This window comes from Chaetura pelagica, unplaced genomic scaffold (genome assembly GCF_000747805.2).
Source record: "Chaetura pelagica isolate M959 unplaced genomic scaffold, ChaPel_1.0 scaffold76, whole genome shotgun sequence".
In the NCBI taxonomy this organism is placed as follows: Eukaryota; Metazoa; Chordata; class Aves; order Apodiformes; family Apodidae; genus Chaetura; species Chaetura pelagica.
The window spans coordinates 9,273,623-9,294,435 of NW_009970723.1; the positions used below are offsets into that span (position 1 = coordinate 9,273,623).

A 20,813-nucleotide genomic window follows, 5' to 3' on the forward strand; every position below is an offset into this window, starting at 1 on the left:
ATACTTACTATGAGTCTCTAAATAGTGACTATTTATTTCACTTTAAGAGCAATCTATAAATTAGGAACATTTTCTTTTTTTACTCTTATGAGGCAAAAAGAAATAAACTCCACATAATTTGAAGGGGGAAAATCCTCACCCTGAAATAGACAGACTGGTGTTAGATAGAATAATTATTTGGAGAAAAATAGGTGTTATGGAATAGTACCAATAAACTGGCTTGTGCAAAACAGTAGGTGATCTTAGCTATCTCCAAGGAGATGGATTAAATGGCTCCATTCCAGTTTAAAATGCTTCTTGTTTTGCCGAGATACTCAGAAAACATGACAACAGTATTCCACATCTGTAGCAATTTGTTTATTTTTTTTTAAATATAACTTGGTCAAGTTTTTAGGTTGTCATAACACACAAATTGCAAACAATCAAAAATACTTAAAAACAAATAATTACAAATAAGTATATCCATAATGTCCCATAGAACTCCTATACATTTAAACATTTACACAACCAGAGTAGGCACTAGATTGGGTAACTGGATGGTGTTCTTGAAAGTCTGCTTATTTTACTTGTATTAGCATAGTTATAGAAAGGGATTAACTACTTTTGGCACTTATGAAATAAACAGCATGCAAGGAAGTAAACAATAAAAATGCACTTACGAAATCAAAGTCTCCATCTTGAGGGACTTTCCAGTTATCAGGGAAAACGTTTTTGGATATGTGGTAAGGTTCGTGCATGTTCTGGTTACAGTTTTCCGGGCTTTTATTCTTGGAATCTTGTTTATCAAAGTAGTCCATGAAAGAAGGTCTTTGAACTTGTGGGGAAGTAGCATTTCCTTAGTTGAAATTAAAAAAATAAAGTTAAAACAATTTAAACTTTAAATATTTATTGCACTATGAAATAAACTTCATGTATTAACTGTCATGCATTTTACAGAAACTAATATAGTCATCTGTGTCTGGGGCAAGCCTCCATTTGTCCCTTGAGGATCTTTGGCATAAAAGTTCATAGCTGAAGAATGGTATTTTTGTAGCAAGATACAATGTGGAGAAATGTTCAAGATATTTTAGAGTTGCACACACAAATCATATTACAAGTTACTTCATGTGATATCTATTTGTTGTTATAGAGACCGAATAACACAAGGTGCTAAGCATCCGTTTCAATGCCGAATGCTTTAACTTCAAGGCCTGGTCCCCAGACACTTGTAGAAAACAGTGCTCCATCAGTTCCACCATAGGTGTGATTTAAAAATTATTTAGAAAAATAGCTTGCAAAAAACCAACCACACAGATTGTGTCTAGACACTGCTTAATTAAATTGATCGCCAACGAAGATTCTCGGCAAACTATGGGATCACACTCTACAGATGGCTGCAAAGCACCCTCTCCCTCCATGCTGTGACAAACCTGGAGGATGTTTGTCATCATCTACACAGTAATAAAAGCTTTATGGAAGCAGACAGAGATCAGTATGAACTCCCATTCTATTATCCTTTTCATGAAACATCTACAACCCTAAATGACTGAACCTGGCTTTCATTTGTGGAATTTCAAAGTAGTTAATTACTAAATATAACAATAAATAAAATATAAGACATGCTTTGGTAGTTCTGCATGATTGTCATGTCAGAAACCATATTCTGCATAGCACTGACTCATAAAACATGTCCTTCCTTGCAGTGAACACATTCTGTACAGAGAAATATGAAATACATTTCCACAAGTAAAATATGAAACAGGATGAGAAATACAAATAGTCAGGCAAAACCAAAACAAACAAAAAATCTCAATCCACAGGTAGAACTATGCTTTTTAATTACAAGCAAAATAAAATAATTAGAAATTTTTATTTTAACTACTTGTTTTAAGAAGTGAAAAGGAAAACCACTGTTGAGCTTGTGTTCAAAATAATTACTGGGACTTGCTGGTCTTCCTATAAGTGTTTAAATTTGTTTCTATTCATTCACTAATTGATTTATTAAGTGTTTTTTTGTTCCACTCTTTCACCTCTTACCTCACCATCTCCTTATATTGTAACCCACTCCCTCTCTTTCAATATTTAATTAACGTTGCATGGTTAAACACTTTTTTTTGCACTTTTTCATGAACACATATTTTTGTACTGCCATCTTTCCTGGCTTATTGACTGGTGCTTTTCTTTCTGCTTTTTCTGTATCATTCTGTTCTAGTAAGACTTTTTAGGGCTTTTTGAAGGTGGTATTCTATAGTATTGCTTATGCTCCAAGTTTTAATGCACTTGACTCCAGCTGCTTCTCTTCAGCTCCACAAAGACTCACGTCTGCCATGTTTACACACACACACCTCGTTTACTTTAGCTTGTTTTACTCTCAGTTGTTGCCATATTATTTTCTAATATTATTTTCTAATCCCAGATCACAGTTCTCTCAACTGACAATATTTTAATTAAGCGGAACTACAACCACACAAAAGCATTTGGTGATCTAAATTCCAGGTTGGACTTAACAGACCAGAATCTCCTAAGTCTACACTCACTGAACTTAGCATCACTTCAATGAGGCTTCTGGATCTCTTGAGTCTGGGAATGAGGAAGGGCTAACAGCAGGGATGTCAAATAACTATAGAAATGAACACTAAAAAGCAAAAATGGAGGAACCTAAAATTTAGCAAAACATAAAAAGGGGATGGAATTAAAAACAGAAATACAATTAATTTTATTCACATTTTTACTCACTTTTTATTCACACTTTTTATTATTTGCTGATTGCTGCTCAAAAACCCTGAAACAATTTATGTCAAAAAGACAGGACACCACATTGCTGGCCTTTCACAAGCAATTTCTTTCCTTCTGCTGAAAGAAGAAAAACTTGTACTTATGTTTCATTTTGAGACATACATATAAACAAGAAGATTACCAGTGTCTCTGTTAGAAACTTTAAAGCACCAAAATACTGGCCCATTACAGGTAAGATAGTATCCCTCCTCTCATGTGACAGAAAATACTGAAAATTTTCCAAGAGCTGCTCTTGAGTTTTAGAGCTATTTATAAATATCTTCCTTATATATGTAATAGAAGACTACATATGTAAAACAAACCAACTCCTCCAAATTCCTTGCTATCAAATGCATACTAAGGAAAGTGGGTCAACAGGACTGAAATCACTCCATAATGAGCAAATCACATTTATTTTACACTTTGAGGTCTTTTTAAAATCCCATTTAGAATACAGTTAGTTAACCCATGTACAAGAACAAGAGCTGCTTTCCTTCAATGCAAATACAAAAACTCCCCCAGAAAACTAGAAAAACTATGCCTGCATAGGCCCATGGAATGATGGATGTACAGTTTGGCCAAGTGGTCTCTAACCTGGTCCTCCTCTACTGAGGGAAATGCTTCCTCTCCACAGACCTTTCTCCTTGCGCCCAGGGTCTGGGATTCATGAGGGGACAGCTTTAGCAGTAAAGACTGAAACAAAGAAGGCATTCAGTAACTCCACCTTCTCTATGTGTTCCACTACTAGGGTGCCCAACTCATTCCTGCACAAAACATTGCCTTGTCATGATGAGACTTGCACAAAACATTGCCTTGTCATGATGAGACTTGTAAAACTGGTTTAATAAGTTTTGTTCTATTTTTTCTCTTTTTGGAGAAAAGGAAAAAATATTCAATGACAGTAGTATTATAAACCCATTAGTTCATTCCAGCTGAGTTATACCTCATTTCTGCTTTCAACAAAACAAAGAAAACCAAGAAAAAGTTAAGGTAGCATTTTCCAACAGCTCTTGAAGCAGAACTGCTGCGATGCTTTAAAAAAAATAAATTAAAATTCCCATTTGTAAGAGATACTACTACTAGTGGCTTTATTACCAATCACTGGAGAGGGCTAGAGAACTGGAATAAGCTTGGAAACACTATCATCACTTTCTATATACACAGGAGTGCAGCACCAGTTCACCAGCATATGGCATCAAGCAAACCACCTTAACATGGGCGCAGTAAACATGCTTTAACAAAACTACATCAATCACACACACACAACACCCAGGCTACAGCAACACTGAAATCAGCTGATAATTAAGCTTTCTTGCTGAATTCCTACAGGACCTGAGCCAATGGTTGTTATAAAACACAACCCAACAGCTTTTGTTTTCAGTTGTAAAAAACAGCTGTGGGACTCAGGCCTTTCTGAGTTATGAAGCATCACTCCACAGCTACACAAGTATCCACTTCCTATCACAGAGGAGACTGACTTACAGTATGGCACAATCTCTTATATTGTATGGACTAAACAAAACCAACTCTTTAAGTCCTCCTTCCAAAGTGTAGGTTCTACAGTGTGGTGCATGTCCTGCTGTAATCAAAGATCCCATAATACAACACACAAAAGTTCCACAAGTAAGTGCTGGAACCAAACCTACTCCCTGCCAGTTGAATGAAACCACTTGCCATAAAGCTACCTCCAGTTTGCTCCTTTGCTGGAGTTAAACGTCTCAAGACAGTAACCCATGAGGGAGACTGCTGTTCTAGATTATATTCTTCTCGTTAACAAGAAGGAAGAATGTGTTTAAGAATTATACTGACTGAACCTAAGACATTTCATGTCTTACACGGCAAAAAGTACTAACATAAAAACCTGATCACTTTTCTGCATGCTGTCTGTCAAATGCCCCCTTATTAGTTCATTGACCTCTTAGTCATTACCAACCATGAACTATCAAAAACTTCAGTTCTGCAGTCTTGATGCAACACAGTTAGAAACCCAAAGTAAGCCCAAACAGCAAGAAGAGGCAACCTGTTTGCCATCCCCAAAGCAGATGGCAAATACAGATTTAACAGGGAAAAAAAAAAAAAGAAGTAGGGAGGGGAGTTAATGAAAAAGAGAAAGGAGAACAATCAGAAGTATTCTTGGGGCATCAGAAAGCCCTAACATTAAGCCTTGCCAAAAAGTCACAAAGGGATTGCAGGGAAGCTGGTCCAAACATTGGTCTCTGAGATAGTGAACTATGAAAAAGCTCCTCTGTGAAAGTAAGTACAATCCAGGCAGTTGAAAAAAGTAATACAACCTTCCATCAATCCCACTCTTTCTTCCACTTCAAATTGCACCTCCTGAAGTTAAGCTCTGTCTTCCCACCTCTCTGTATTCTGCATTGTCTTCCTTCCTTCTAGGTACACATCGCACACTCTCTGCTCAGAGCGTGCACTGGCAAACTAAGCAAGAACGGGTAACTGCTGTTTATTGCTGTACATTGTATGTTGGAGTAGGATGACAGACTCCTTTTTGTTCCAAATCCTAGTTTTATCTGGGCATAATTCCCTATTTGTGAAAAAAAATATGGTTGCAGTTATTTTCTGTCATTGCTCCCAGAGGCTTCTAAGCATGGGCACTTATAAATAAGAACTTGTAACTGTTTCTTGTTTTGCTCTTGAGCAGGAAAACAAAAGGAAGATGGAAACAAAATATTAAAACAAATGCAAAAGCAACTAAAAAAAGTTTCTCACAAATATTTTGTGTGTCTAGAAAGCCCTCTTCCCCAGTTCACTAAGGTTACTTCTCCAAGCTTCTTGCTTGCCATGTTCTATTATTCAGAAGCAACAAAGAGCTCTTTTAAGCAACCTGTTCTGATTTACTATTATCAAATCACACTAACATCTAGGAAGTGCCCACCTTGTCTATAAAGGTACATTGGAAACAGCAACTCATCTCCAAAATCTTGTGTCTTTGTTGAGTACAAAGAAGCACAAAATCCATGTCCCAGGGAGAGCAAGGATTTGCATGTCCCTTCCTAGTGACATTTAGTTAGGACACTTGGTATCACTCCTGTTGCAGTCAATCATACCTGAATCACAAAACCAGAAGAGGATCAGCCACAGGGGACATGATTTATACTTATTTGCAGTTGAGAAATGTGGAGGTCCCATTCTTGAATGCTTTCTAGCATCTCATCAATGGATGTCTAACACAAAATCCAAGAAAGTTCAGCAAGGAAGTTCTGGAACCAAACCTGTTGCCTGCCAGCTGAATGATGAAACCACCAGTGGCCACCAACTTATCTCTAGATTGCTGGCTTTACTTTGCTGGAGTTACAGGTCTCAAGACAGTCATCTATGGGGTTCAGGGAAGGGAATGAAACCTGCTGCCCCAAAGATTATATATTCTTGTTTGACAAGAAGGCAGAAGGGGTTTAAGAATTATGCTGACTATATGCCACAGTGTTAAAGGTAAATCCCTTTCTAATGACATATAGTTTCTGGAATAAATTAAACATTGAAAATAACATAAAAAGCATCTCCAGCAACACAGCAGATAAACAGGACACATAAGAAACTGCAGTGCAAACCTAAAGTCACTTTTAAAAGCTGTTTAGCATGCCAACACATATTTCCTCTCAGCACACATAAAAACTACATGTATAGTTATGAAACCTGATGTGATTTGAAAGGCCGCACAGAATCTGCATTAAACCCTACTTCATAATACTTCCACACCCAAATAACTACTCTGTTTTGCTTTACTCAAAAATTGCCTGTGATATCTTTCCCTTTTTTTGAATCACTCATCTTTTCCTTAACTTGTTGAAATCTGAGTTGGAGATCACTTGTACTAACCTTCCATTAGCCCCACAGTTTAATAGTCTGAGCATGAAAACAAATTAAAGCACATACAGAGTGTCTTCACTGATCAACAGTTATGTTTGCTGTCTTATTGATGAGAACACAAACTACAAAAATACACAACCAAGCAAAAAAATTAACAAAACTCTTTCTTTCCAATTTACTGCACATTAAGATGCAAAGGCAACATATTCCTGCTTTGCAATTCCAACTAATCTTGCACAAATTATACCAGGTGCACATAAGCAAACATAAATGGAACTTCATCTTTGCTACAAAGCATTCAAAGTTATTTATTTGGCACTAATTCCCACACTTGAGACATTAGCATAATTTATTACCTCCCCTCCACAATTAAACATGGAGTTAAACATTACATTGTGCCTCATGAAATCAGGCATCTGCAGCTTGAATTTGATTCATTTTTTAATGCTGTTCATAGAAGCAAATAACTACTCAATTCAGTGGGTCACATTCTGCAGTAGTCTTCAGCCAAATAGTGAGGTACCTAGGTATGTAAGTTAATTTTTTAACAAATACATATTTATGCATATTTCAGTGTAACTTATAAGTTTATAATTTAAAACATGTCACATTTTTTTCCTCTTTGTTACATACTCCCTCACATGCTGCTTCTTACTTAGGTTTCAACAATCTTTTGATCATTACCTTAAATCAAGCATTATTAAATTTCATTTCAACAACTGCTCAAACAAAAACTTCCTTCTAAAATAAAAATCTGCTGATTGATCATGAGTTAAAAAGCAATTTTGCAGCAAGATGTGTACTGATTGCTGATCCCATGGAGACTCACGAAGAGCTCCCAGGACCACTGACATTGATTCAGCAGCTTCTCACATACCCTATCACTTCAGTTTCACTCCAGACGTATGTGGACAGGAGGAAAAAAGCAAAATACAAGCAGAAGAAGGGACAATCGATTGAAGACTAATTGTAGGGGTGTTCAGAGAGACTTAGCAAAGCACCAAAACCAGGCTTCTGCTTGCTTTGACTCTCCAACTACAGTCACCTTTTTCTCCACAAACTATAGAGAATACTTAGAGACACAAGTCCCCCCTTCCTGTTTCAACACAGAATCTGACATTTTAAGTCACTGATGATACAACAAACCTGGGCAGTATGAGAAAACATATTACATTACTAAAACAAAAGGAAAGTAAATTAACATACTTTTCATGGTCCCGTCTTCCTCTTCATCATCATCACTATTTATTACCATGGTCCCCAAGTCTGATTCTAACATAGTACTGTTGTGCTCAATCATTGTCTGAGCACCTTCACTCATCGTGCTTGTGGCCCTCATGGTACCAGCGCTCTCTGAACTGGTCTTCACCATGGTGTGAGAGTCTAGCTCATCTTCATCCTATAGAGAAACATATGTCAGAATATAACAAATTATTTAGAAAAAGCAAGAAGCAATCAATTAGATGCTTATTTATTAGTTTTACATCTTCACATGATGTAGTTGTATTGCTAGGATTTAAAACTTTTAAAGAAATTACAAAATTAAAAAACCCTTCCATATAAAGGAATCTTTTTATTTCTCAGAGATATAAAAGGAACATGGCCCACACAGCCACTTAGCAGCAGCATCCTCTTTCGGATATCACTGTACAATCCTGGACTCCAGGATTCCAGGATCTGTACCAGAAATTATAGAAATTGTTTTGATTGCTTTGCCTATCACAAATTCTATCACCAAGGATTTCTGCTGACCCCCCTTAAGTAATTATCATGTTCAGCATCTTACATTAAACACAACACCCAGATGACTGACTCCCGTTTGATTTAGCTATTAAACAATCCTTCAAAGTAGCTTTGGAAGTCCACCTCGGAAAATCAACTGGGCTTACTTTAAGTATTCAGTTCTCTTTCCAAACCTCAGTCAGAAGACACAGCAAAATAATTTGTTGATATTATGTAGAATAATGAATTATAAAATTAAATTATTAATAATAAAATTCATAAGGAATACCAATATTTGAAATCATTAATGGGGAAACCCACTGCTTTCCAATGTATGATTTACTCTATATCCACAACATCACAGCATTTCAGGAATAATGTGATGGACTATCCACTTTTTCTATAAAAGTAAAATCAATAGTGCAAGGAAAAAAATATTAAAGCATTCTTATTAATTATAAAATAAATAATACTCACTGCTGTGAAGACACTATGACAAATTTCTAAATTTTACATACATATGCTACTTTCACCAATTCTAAAACTACATATGGATATTGTGTTAAAACTTCACTTGGTTAGCAAAGTATTCTAGCTACACAGCCTGAAAGACCATTGTATAACACTTATTTAAGTTTTCCTTTACAAATAACATGCTTGTTGTTACATGTAACATTAAAACAAAATTTTGTCCACTAACAAATTCCCCTTTTCTTAAAATCTTTGGTTTGCTTTGTGCATTTTAAGTTTTTAATTATGAAAAGACTTGTAAAGGCAGGACATGATAGGGGGTGGACACATGATGGGACCAGAAAAAATAAACCCAAGCCCCAAAATCCTACAAGGTCTGGAACTTTCTACTTCTCACTTAACTCGTTCCTTTCATTCCCTGTTACTCCCTAACACAGCAGACAATTTGCCTCTCATACAGACATAGATGTACGAGGCAGCCACATTGCGAGAGTCTCTTTCTCTAATAGTTGGTCTAAGCAGATGCAGTGAATTGTAGATAGTAGAAATACCAATACACCAACTCCTGAAAATTATTCTATTACATCTCCACTGAGAGACACAAAAATTGATCTAATTTTGATTCAGAGAGTCTGGCTAACCATCTCTAACACAGTGAAGCCAGGACACAATTTAAATCTGTGATTAAAACTTCAATTGACAAATGAATCATTATTTTTGAGATTATAATTTGCAAAATTATTAAAGTATTTAATCTGCATGATTTCTGGGATTTTTAGTTGCATTGTAAACTACTATATTTAGTACCCTACCCTTAAAAAAAACCACGATATTCCCAAACACACAGAGGACTGGGCCAGTAAATAAATGAGAATATTTTGGTACTGCTCCTCCTGGTGGCAGCTTTCATTTTCTTTACTTGCCGTCACACCCCCTGCCCACTCCCCCAAGGTTCTTGCTAGCCCATATTTTCTACAAATTATACTTTTCCCTTTCTAACAAGGGTACTCAGAAAGTGAAGTCCAAAGGTGTCCTTCTGCACTGCCTTTTAGAAGTGTCAGAACAGTTAAGGTATTAATTCCGAGTGCTTCTTTCAGTACTGCAATATCCTGCAGAACTGACTAGCAACGTAACTGCTGTTTCTCTTACTAAGTGCTAAAGGTGGCATCTCTAACATACAGGCAGGCAAATCTGTGAATTTAAGGCACAGTTATGCGATTTACAGATTTGCTTGACTAATAACACTACCCACTTGCAATACATATAGTCCTAAAACTTACTAAAACTGAAATCAGAAATATTTTCCTGAAGTTTAAAAAGGTTTAGCTTGGAAGTTAGTGAAAAAAAGTTACTGCTAGCAACAAGAACAAGTATGAAATGGAGATGTGACTATTTTTATACCTGCTGCTTCCTTAAAAAAGAAAAGGTATTTCTTCAGTCAAATCAAGTATCCGGATTTGTTCTAAAGAACAGCATTCTGTTTTCCAGTTTTAGAGTGTTAAAAGCCATTTTCTTACCTTTGTCTCTCAGTAAAGAGAACAGTTTTATTCTAGTACTATCAGACTTGTCCCCGAAAGGGAAGTACATGACAATTTTGGTCAATAATTTTCCCTAGATCAGGAATGATGTACTGAGAAACAGCAATATAAAACTTTTGGGGGGGCCTGTGCATGCCCCAGAGTAATTAATTTTGTGGGTTAAGCCAGATTGCTTCCAGAACTATGTCTCCAGTGTTTCTCACATATATGAGAATTAGCTAGAATGGCAGTAGACTATACTGAACCTGAAAAAGTAACTTTATAAAAATATCCGGTGGGTACAAGTTGGGTAAGTGCACATTTACATGAGAGATGAAAGTGATTCCTTAGTGCAAATTCACATTCATGCTTTACAGTTTGTAAATATTGATGTAGAAATTTTGATCTGTTTTAAGCAAAGGTAAACTCACTGATTAAATGAAAACAAACACAATCTCAATTTTAACTAGGAAAAAATATAAGATATTAAAGCTGAAGTGTCATGTTCTCATACTGTTTATGAAAACAGATCCAAGAATCAGGAAATAAAAACAGCTAACTCTGGATTTAAACTGTCTGCTCTTGCATACAAGGAATAAGCACCAAACTTGTATTTGATTTCTGATGCACTAGTAGACAGCAGCAAGAGTACTAATGCCTGTTGAAATGTTACAGAAATTAGAAAAAAACTTCAGAAACTGAACATTATAACATAAAGCAAGTACAAGTAAAACATTGCCAACATCCTGTAACCCCACAGATTTCCTTATTTATAAAAATAAATTAGCAGAGTAACAAGAGCAACCTTTAAGCATGCAAATTCAATTACAGAGATTTCATTATCAGAAAAGCAAATTCAAAAAGACTTCAGTGGAAATAACATGTAAGACTTCACAATATGCTTGTAATGTGAAAGATCTCATCATCACACGCAGTTTGCTCAGAAGAGATGGCCTTTCACATCATATCTCAGTCTACATCACCAGAGAAGCAAATAAGTGAGCTGATAAAGATTAATGGATTTTTCTGTTGCATTTTTAACATTAATAGGAAAAAAAAAAAAATTAAGACTGATAAAAAAACCAAAACAAGGCAAGCAAATATGTATGGTTTGCACACGTGAAAGGAACACTAGAGGGCACCAGAGACAGCTAACTAGGCTGCAATACATTAAAGGAAGATTTACATGCTGGCAAAATTTAGTATCTTGTAAAATAATTTCATTTACTATTAACACCTCATCATCACCTTTGTGATGATAGCTGTACTCACAGCTGTCTTTTTGTGAAAGTACTATAGTAGCTACAGAAACACATAATATCATTTGGTCAAGAACAAGGATTTAGTAAAAATTCCTATCATGCACAAAGCCCCACTACAACCAAAGTATATGCCTCATACTGAGCACCCACTTAAGATTAAACCCATCAACAAAGACTTAACTTTTAGCACACACCCATCAAATTCAATATATACATGTCATGAAACAGAGTTTAAGATTGTTTTCCACCTCCTTCTAATTGATATACTCAGTAACAATGACTTGCTGCCGCTCACAATTACCCCTCCATGTTTCCTCTTCCTGTAAGAGGTTTCTGGCTTCAAGTTGCTGTGGATTTTAACAATATGCTCTTAAAAAGCTGTCTTTGCTTTTTACGGGTAGCTACATTTCACTCTACAAAGTCATATTTATATATTTCTAACTTCTGGACACTTAAAAGACTGCAATAACATTTAATTAGCACATGTGACAGGTGTTCTTTGGCTTAAAGGAAAATGTTATGAAAATAGAAAGTTTTAACAGTGTCATGTGAAGTTACATATATAGAGACAAATACATAGATATATGACATACAAACACATGAATGATACATGAATGTAAAAATAAAAACCTTCAGAAAAATACGACCTAGTGTACCAGATTTACAATACAGAATAATTCAAATTCACCAATTCCTTTAAAATACCTGTATTTAAAGATTGTAAAAATATAAAGGAATAATTATAGCAATTAAGGTCTCAAAAGACAGGTGCCAACTTCTCAAAATTAATATATGATTAATCAAAGAAATTTTTGTATGAGTATGTAATAGGCCTACATATAGGAATAACTGATCATGGACAGCTGGCTACGTTGTTGATAGTTGCCAACCACCAAGTGCCTAAGAAAAGCAAAAATGGAGCACTGAAGTAGTAGCTCCTTGTTTGAACACTCTAGAATAATTAAGTATTCCTCACATAATAGAGACATTAAAATGCAAAAGAAAACATACAGGAAGAGCTGCTGGTTAGCACATTCCTTAAAGATCCACAGAAATAAATATTTAGACATGTTTCCTGCAAGCTGCCAGGCAACGAGTTACTTTACATTCCCATAATACAGCTGCCCAGTCTCAGCATCCAATTCACATCACTCTTAAAAAAACGCACACGAGAAGAGATTGGTCATGTTTAGTAATGCCTAAACTAATATTTAAATTTTGATATTGGTATTAACCTTCTGTAGAATACACCACTTGCAATTTTTGCTTAATTAAAAAAATCTGTACAATTACCTCAGCACCTATCAAAACATGTCAGTTTGTCAGAAGACATTCTCATCACATGAGCAACTTCCATAACAGGCATAAAATCAATTTAGAGCACAGTATTTATAAAGATATTTTATCTCTCTGGAAAGATACAGACATGAAGACTGTATCTAACCAGGACATTTATTCATAGCTGTACAATACGAATTATCGAACAGCAAAAAATATTTACATTACGGTTGACAACTTCCCATACTATAAAATGTTCACAGAAAGTGGTAAAAAAAATAAATTAAATAAATCACTTTTATGGATGTGACTCTCAGTTGAAGGAAAACCTGGATCAAACCTGAAAATTAAGTACATAACTGTGAAATCTTCGCATCTGATTCATTCTCCAAAACCACACATTCCTCTCCATTCTTCTTGCAGTTAAGTCACTTATAACCCGAGTGCCCATATTAAAACATATATGGCTTTAAGAGGGAATTAAAACTATAAGAACTTATTAAAACGTAACTGTAAGGGATAAATCCAGTTTCCTAAAAAAATGGAACATCATACTTAAAACATTTTACACTTCTATTCTTGATGAGTCCCAAAACACGAAGCAGTGAATAATGAGCATAACTGGTCACACTTCACATAGGAAATTCTTCGGGGTTTAGATCAATAAATCCAAGTCCCTGACAGGTTAACTCAAACCATTCTTTTTCAACAGTATATGGACTCAATTCACTGGCCATAAGAGACCTTTAACATTGATAGACTCTACTTCACACTAACAGCAATATTTACTCTTGCTTCTAGCTATTATTAAATATGCATTTCTCCAGGCTTGAGTCTACCTTCGCACTTCTATGGTTCGTACTTCATAGTGATATCACTGGGAAAAAGTCATTTTTAAGGTACTATTTTCCAAAATTTATGTGCTAGATGGCTTTTACTTTCCAACTGAAAAATTACTCCAATTCCAGATACAACCTGAAAACTTTTAGAGATACTAAAATACGAAGAAATATATGCATGATTCATTGTAACTACTACTACACAAGGTAACATAGGGACTGTTATTATCTATTTCCAGAAAAGAAAGCATTGCATGTTGGCTTATCAAAACCTGTATTATCTTTTGAACTGTATGTTCATATAGTCATAAAACCTAAACACAAACACACCTGTATTTCTTCAGGGTTATGTGGAAATGGGTACTAAGGAGGAATGTGCAGTGGTTATTTATCTTTAATAAATTGCATTATCTTTAATTTTGCATGCTGGACAGCTGAGTTTATCCACTGCAGTACACCAAACTGGCACTTGTATTACTGTTTTCCCCTTCCAAAACTGAAAGAATAAACACTGAGAAGTGTAAAAAGAACTGCTTTATTTGTTTTTCTGGCAGTTTCCCAAACAGGTTCTAAGTTAAAAGAAAAATAAACTCTTTGAGCTTATTTTGTAATTGTACATTATTTCAAATTAAAGTGGTGATTTTTTGGGGGGGTTGTTCAATTGATTTTTTTTTTAATTGACAAACATAAATGTTCCTTCCAATGGTTTCCTTGTATTCGTCTGGTTTTTATCCTGATTTTCTTTAACAAGTTGTGCATCCATTGATCAATCTCTGCCTATTATGCTTTAAAAACTAAAATCAGTCCTGTCCAGAATTTAACTTTATTCAGGTCTCAATCACACTTACATGTTTGCTCAGGAGTCTTCTAGCATCACAGTACATGAATAACATACATTCTGGAAACATGGTACAGAAATTTCTCTGATTAAATAAAAAATCGTAACAGTTTGCTCTGCTGTTTCCTAGTTTGGTTGGTTTTGTGCTTTTAACTTATCAGAACCTTTAGTGACAGCAACTGAACAAGATGCTGGTGTAATCTCTCCATTCTGGAATTTCTTACAATGGTGTACTGCATTGAAAATCAGTTACAAGACATGGGAAGTCTGTATTACAACCAAACAATTATTAAAACCAGTTTGGAATAAGACTAGTTCTGCCTTGTGATGACACAAAAGCTATTCATAGCTTACTGGCAAATATGGAGCTTCAACAAAATGTATTTGTCAGCAAGGAAATGCCTCCTCCTCACCTCACCATCAGAATTCTCCATTTCACTGACTTTTACCCTTACTTTTTCTATTAAAGCTAAGCATGTCCGAATTCTTTTCCCTGAAGGCTTATCAAGCAGTACGAAATTGCTAAAGGCATACATTTACTGATAGCAAAAGTCATACTTACTACCAAGTACTATATTAACAGTTTTAGCAAAAATAAAAATTTCATCGTAATTACAAACCTTATCACAGGTTATCTTTTAGAATCTTAAAACCATACCAAAACTTATGAAATTAAAACATCTCAACAGCATAATAGAACATAAACATAAATATTTTTTAAATTAGAAACAAAAAATCCTTTTTACTTTACCTTTTTGTAAGATCAAACTTCTTCAGAAGTTTAACTATTCAATATAAACCTTACAGCAAAAATACCTGACATTATCTTGTCCATTACAAGGCATCTTTACAGTTGTAAATACATGGTGTCTTACAGTATTCCTTTGACAAAGCTCACAGAGCTCCTTCTTTTGCTAAAGCATATGGAGCTCGAGCAAAAAAAGGCACAAAACCTCTCCAGAATAATCTCCAGGAGTAATGCAATTTATCTATCCACGATCAGGGTAAAAAAAATACAAAATTATCAAACTAGCAAGCACCACTACCCACTTTGCCAGCAGCACCACCTACTATTTCTGTTTTGCAAGTAGTGTATCTTTGCATGTGACCTTTCTCTACATTAGGAGTCTCCCCCAAGATCAGAGAGCTCTACTACTTCCTCATTCTGAAGTTTACAAGAATGGCACAAACAATTTTTTAAAAAACATCCATTTTCTCCGCCATGAGCAAAGCTGGCCTTTGCTGGAGAATTAGTCAAACTATATGTCCTTACCACGGTATTGCTGAATTACTGTCATTTCATCTGCACACATACGCCTGTAACAAATACGAGAGAGCCTGAATTTGACTATAGACTATTTGCGTATCCTAGTCTACTACTGGACCTCTCACAGCAAACAAAACAGACATAAAATTTTAAGGATTAACCTGTATTTTTCCCAAAGACAGTTAGAACAACCTGTTGAGCTGACTGCAGTTCAAGCAGTGACTATCCCCTAGCAACATGCAGTCACCACCCACAAGAACTCATAAGCTTGTCTTATGCTCTAAAATATTACAAGATAGTTTACATTAATCTCTTGTGTGCTTTGCATTCAGCCTAACTTCGGTGTCACTTCAAGTCCATCCTTCACAAAGTTTACTTAGCATTAAAAGAGACCTATAGAGGCAGCGATCTTATCTTGCTGAGGAAGCAAACTACTTAGCTCAAATCACAACCACACAGGCTTATGTAATTATGTCCAAATGCAATATATTATGCATTTAATATCCAGGATTCATCTCTCTTTACAACCGCTAACACCAAACATAATTTAGTATTATCTATTACATTAAGACTCTGTTCATCATACTTGAAAAGACTTGGCAGTCTGGAGAAATTCCCACTGACTGGAAAATTGGGAAACATAACTCATTTTCAAAAAGCGAAAAAGGGACCCAGGGAACTACAGAGCAGTCAGTCTCACCTCCATGCCCAGCAAGATCATGGAGCAGATCCTCCCAAAGGCTCTGCTAAGGCATGTGGAAAGCAAAGGGAAGACTGGTGCCAGCCAACACAGCTTTACCAAGGCCAAATCCTGCCAGATGAATTTGGTGGCCTTCTACAATGGGGTTATGGCATCGGTGGACAAAGGAAGAGCAACTCATGTCATCTACCTGGACCTGTGCAAAGCCTTCAACACTGTCCCACACAACATCCTGGCATCACAACTGGAATGATAGAGATTGATGGATAGGCCACTCATTGGGTAAGGAACTGGCTGGATGGTCACACTCAAAGAGTGGCAATCAGCAGCTTGATGTTCAGATGGAGACCTGTGACGAGTGGTACTGGGACTGGTGGTGTTTAACATCTTTGTCAGCAACAGTAGCATTGAGTGCACCCTCAGCTAAGACACCAAACTGTGTGGTGAGGTTGACACACTGGAGGGAAGAGAGGCCATCCAGAGGGAGCCTAATAGGCTTGAGAGGTGGGCCCATGCAAACATCATGAACTTCAATAAGGCTAAGGTCCTGCACCTGGGTTGGGGCAATCCCAAGCACAAATACAAGCTGGGCAGAAAATGCATTGAGAACAGCTTTGAGGAAAAGGACCTGGGAGTGTTGGACAATGAAAAGTTCAACATGAGCTGGCAACGTGTGCTTGCAGCCCAGAAAGCCAACCGTATCCTGGGCTGCATTGAAAGAAGCATGGCCAGCAGGTCAGGGGAGGTTACATTCTGACTTTTGTAACCATGCAAAAAGCATGAGGAGTTGCTAACAGCTCCTTTGGTCAAGGTGGACCAAACTTGTATTGTACCCTTCAACCCAGCAGTGGGAGAGGGAAGGTGTATACCATATACTGAACTGGCACGGACTGTTTCAACCCCACCTGACCATCAGATTCCTCACCTGAACCTCAGACTAAGTAATTAGATGTCATACCTAATCTGAGGTTAATGCAAAAGACATCAACAACACAACAAATGTTTAAGGTCTGCAGTTCAGAAGGCAAAAGCAAGGAGGAAAGCATGTTAGTCAAGACATGAGGTTTTTATGTTGGTAATAAATCAGTCTCTTCAGAGACCAACTATTCAATGTATCAAGTCACAAACATCAGCTGCATGTCAAGTCACACATCTCCACATAGGCAGCACTTCCTAATGCAAAAATAAATAAATAATCCAAGACTTCCCTGCCTGTTTTAATACTGACTAAGCAAATACAAACCAGAGTAAACCATCTTTATAAACATGTGCCATCAACAATCTTAGAACAGGAAAACATCCAAGAAACAGAAGACTATTCTGTTAGGATACAAAACAAACCACATAATCTGCTTGAAAAATATTCCTCTATATAGATCATCACCTAACGCCCTGTGACACATAACAAGGATTCTGCAATTGGGGATGGGGCAGACTGCATTACTGCACTGCTCTCTTCTGTTTGCTCAAAGCTGTAAGATTTCTACTAACATTGCAGTCTCCATCATTCCTGTGTGTTATTCCTAAATGACCTTGGCTCTCATTCTATGTGTGGCAATACACTTTGAAGTACATACTGTTGCATTGCATAAGACTGCCCTAAAATAAATCATGTAGAGGGAGTAATGCTGCCAGGAACACTGACTTATTCCTAACATTGCCAAACAACTCTAAATGTAACCTTTTTATCACATGATCTGCTTCTCTCTTCAACCACATGTTCACATTATTGTGTGAAGAACTGAATGCTGTCACTATTTTCACTTTATAGGTGTAACTTGATTCAAACCATATTGTAATCATTACTTTCTGTGATCATAACTAACTATCCTGGTAAATACCTGAACACAAATACAGGATGTAGGGAACAAACGGCAACTTATCTATAAAGTAGAGAGAGCTAGCAGAAAAAAAAGTACACACCGAATTTTCTTCCTCCTCTTCTAGTTCTCTCTGCTGTTCTTCATGTCGTTTTGCCTTTATCTCCATAGCTTCAGTGATCAGGTCTCTTAAAATTGAAACTGGCTTGGCATTCTTGATAAATGTATGCTAGGAAAAAAAAAAAATCATCTAAGTATATAACATCACTACAATAGTTACATGTCAGATATAATTACAAGTATTATTCAACACCACAGATTTCAGTGATAAACAGTATTTTCTATTACACTGCAATTACAGTCTGCACTAACACAAGATACACTACCTTTTAGCTGCTTAATAACTAAAATTTTACTTGAATTATTTTTTTAAAAAACAAGCCTTGGGAGATGTAATCATATAACAACTGTTTAATAGTTAAGGATATAATTGTCCAAAGGAAATGTGCAGTAAGTGGTAAATAAATGGAGCAGTAATTGTCTGACATAGAAAAACAAACTTTTCCAGATATTCAGTTACAGAATTTAATTAATCTTAACAAACTGACAGCATAAATTAGTGGCTGTAAGCAGAGCAACTACTTCAACAAACCTGCACTTTATATGTCATAAAATATTTCTTGGTCTATGATGCTAAAATGTGGAACAAGCAAAAAAAATGTTATTTTTAGCAGGAAGATGCATTTTTAAGTCAAGGCCATTTAAAACATCACTTCTTCCTTTAAACCAATGTGTCTGATACCATTTACATTTACTTTGCTTTCTAGTAAAGTATGTGCTGTTAGAAAAATTCTGCTTTTTGCATCATTATATGCAAACACAGTTTAAGCAAAACATAACTCTAATAACCTCAGAAATGCATTATTAAATATTTTTAAATTGTCCTACACCTATTATCCATCTTCTCCCTTGATACATTAATTGAATTACTCTTTTTCCTCCTCCATGATCTTTCCTCACAAGCAATACTTTCATACCCACTCACATAAACCCACAGAACCTTCAGTGCCATCACACGTGCTGGAAACTACTTCGCAAAATGTTTATATTCTCCTTGTAGTGGAGTTCACTGGGATTTAAATTTTAAGAGACCACTGCTAGCTAGAGACAGAGTGGATCTATCACGAGTGTCTTAATGATGACCTTTCAGAAGATCAGGTTCTTACATAGATTGATGAACAAGGTAAATTAAGAATAATACATATGAACAGCAGTGAGAAGTGTAAAAGAACACAACATTATCCAAATGTTTAATGAACTAGGAATCAGAAAAATAAAAGGAGCAAAGGACCTATTAAAATTTTTCACTTCTGTCTTAATATAAAAGCAAGCTAATTTACAGGAAGTTTTAGATTCCATTTCAATCACCATGAAAACCTGTAATTTTTCTAGGTTTTTTTTTTAGCTCTTTCACTACCTTTGTTCTTTGTTTTTCCTAGCTTCTTGTAAGTGTATTATGACAGCCCTGAAGGCCTTGGATAACACAAACATGACAACAAACAAGAAAATTTTCCTAGCAATTTTTTTCTCCCCCATGCACTAAAAATTGTGTCCATTTCACAAAGACTAAATCTTTCTTGATAGATCAGTGCCTCCTGTTTGATTTTCTTGTAGTTCTTTTAAATCTCTCTGCTTTATTTCTATCTCAATACCCAAAAGATGCAACTGTTAAGCTTCTGCAGCTACTAGAAGCTCACATCAGCAAGCAGCCACAAGCCTGCTGCATCTTGCCCAGGCTCCATAGGTACACAGCATCAACCGTGGCTCAAATTTAGAAGTGCCCACTTGATAAAACTTAGCTCAAGAACAAAGTCCTTATACTGTCCATCTGCATCAGACTCTTCTAGGATACAGAGCAACCTGTCTGCTTAATCTGACACAACCAGGACAGACTGAATATACTCCATGGGTGGTCCACACTGCAGGGTAACCTGGGCTCAATTCTTGTACTTAACACTTGCCTAAATCCTGAGATCTATTAAGGGCCTCTAACCACAAAGAAAGGATCCAATTTTAATAGTAAGAACCAGCCCTGAACTATATAAAAAGCAGTTAATATTTAGAAGCAGCAAAAGAGAAATAAAATGGGTGTACAGATACAGACAGGAAAAAGGACTACAAAATGGTAAAGAAATAAGGCATGTTAATAGTTAAAATAAGATTTGCCCTTAGAAATTTTCACAACAATTCTGGTTTGAGACTAGGAAAAAAGCCATAAAACCTGAATTTCCTCAGAACTGAGACTGACCTGTAGCAGCTGTGTTGCTGTAGCTCTTTGTTCAGGATTTTTCACTAAGCATTTCTTCACAAAATCTGTGAATTCATCAGACCAGAGCTCTGGCTTCCGGAAGGTTGGAGGGGGATTTGTAGGAATCATAAAAATAGCCTAGATACAAATCAAACAACAATAGCAAGTTTAAACAAAACACATCATCACAGCACTGAAGCCAAGTAAATAAA

General features: G+C 36.1%; 1 protein-coding gene across 1 annotated transcript in view; it reads right to left on the reverse strand.

Annotated features, from left to right (window-relative positions):
- The window catches only part of STK3 (serine/threonine kinase 3), a 126,287-nt gene that overhangs the window by 44,274 nt on the left and 61,200 nt on the right, over positions 1 to 20,813 (reverse strand). Inside the window, exons 7-10 of the mRNA XM_010006520.1 lie at positions 20,602 to 20,739; positions 18,397 to 18,522; positions 7,786 to 7,978; positions 660 to 835 (exon numbers count right to left, since the gene is read on the reverse strand). Of these exons, the coding sequence (XP_010004822.1) occupies positions 660 to 835; positions 7,786 to 7,978; positions 18,397 to 18,522; positions 20,602 to 20,739 (633 nt within the window). The remainder of the gene's footprint in view (positions 1 to 659; positions 836 to 7,785; positions 7,979 to 18,396; positions 18,523 to 20,601; positions 20,740 to 20,813) is intronic.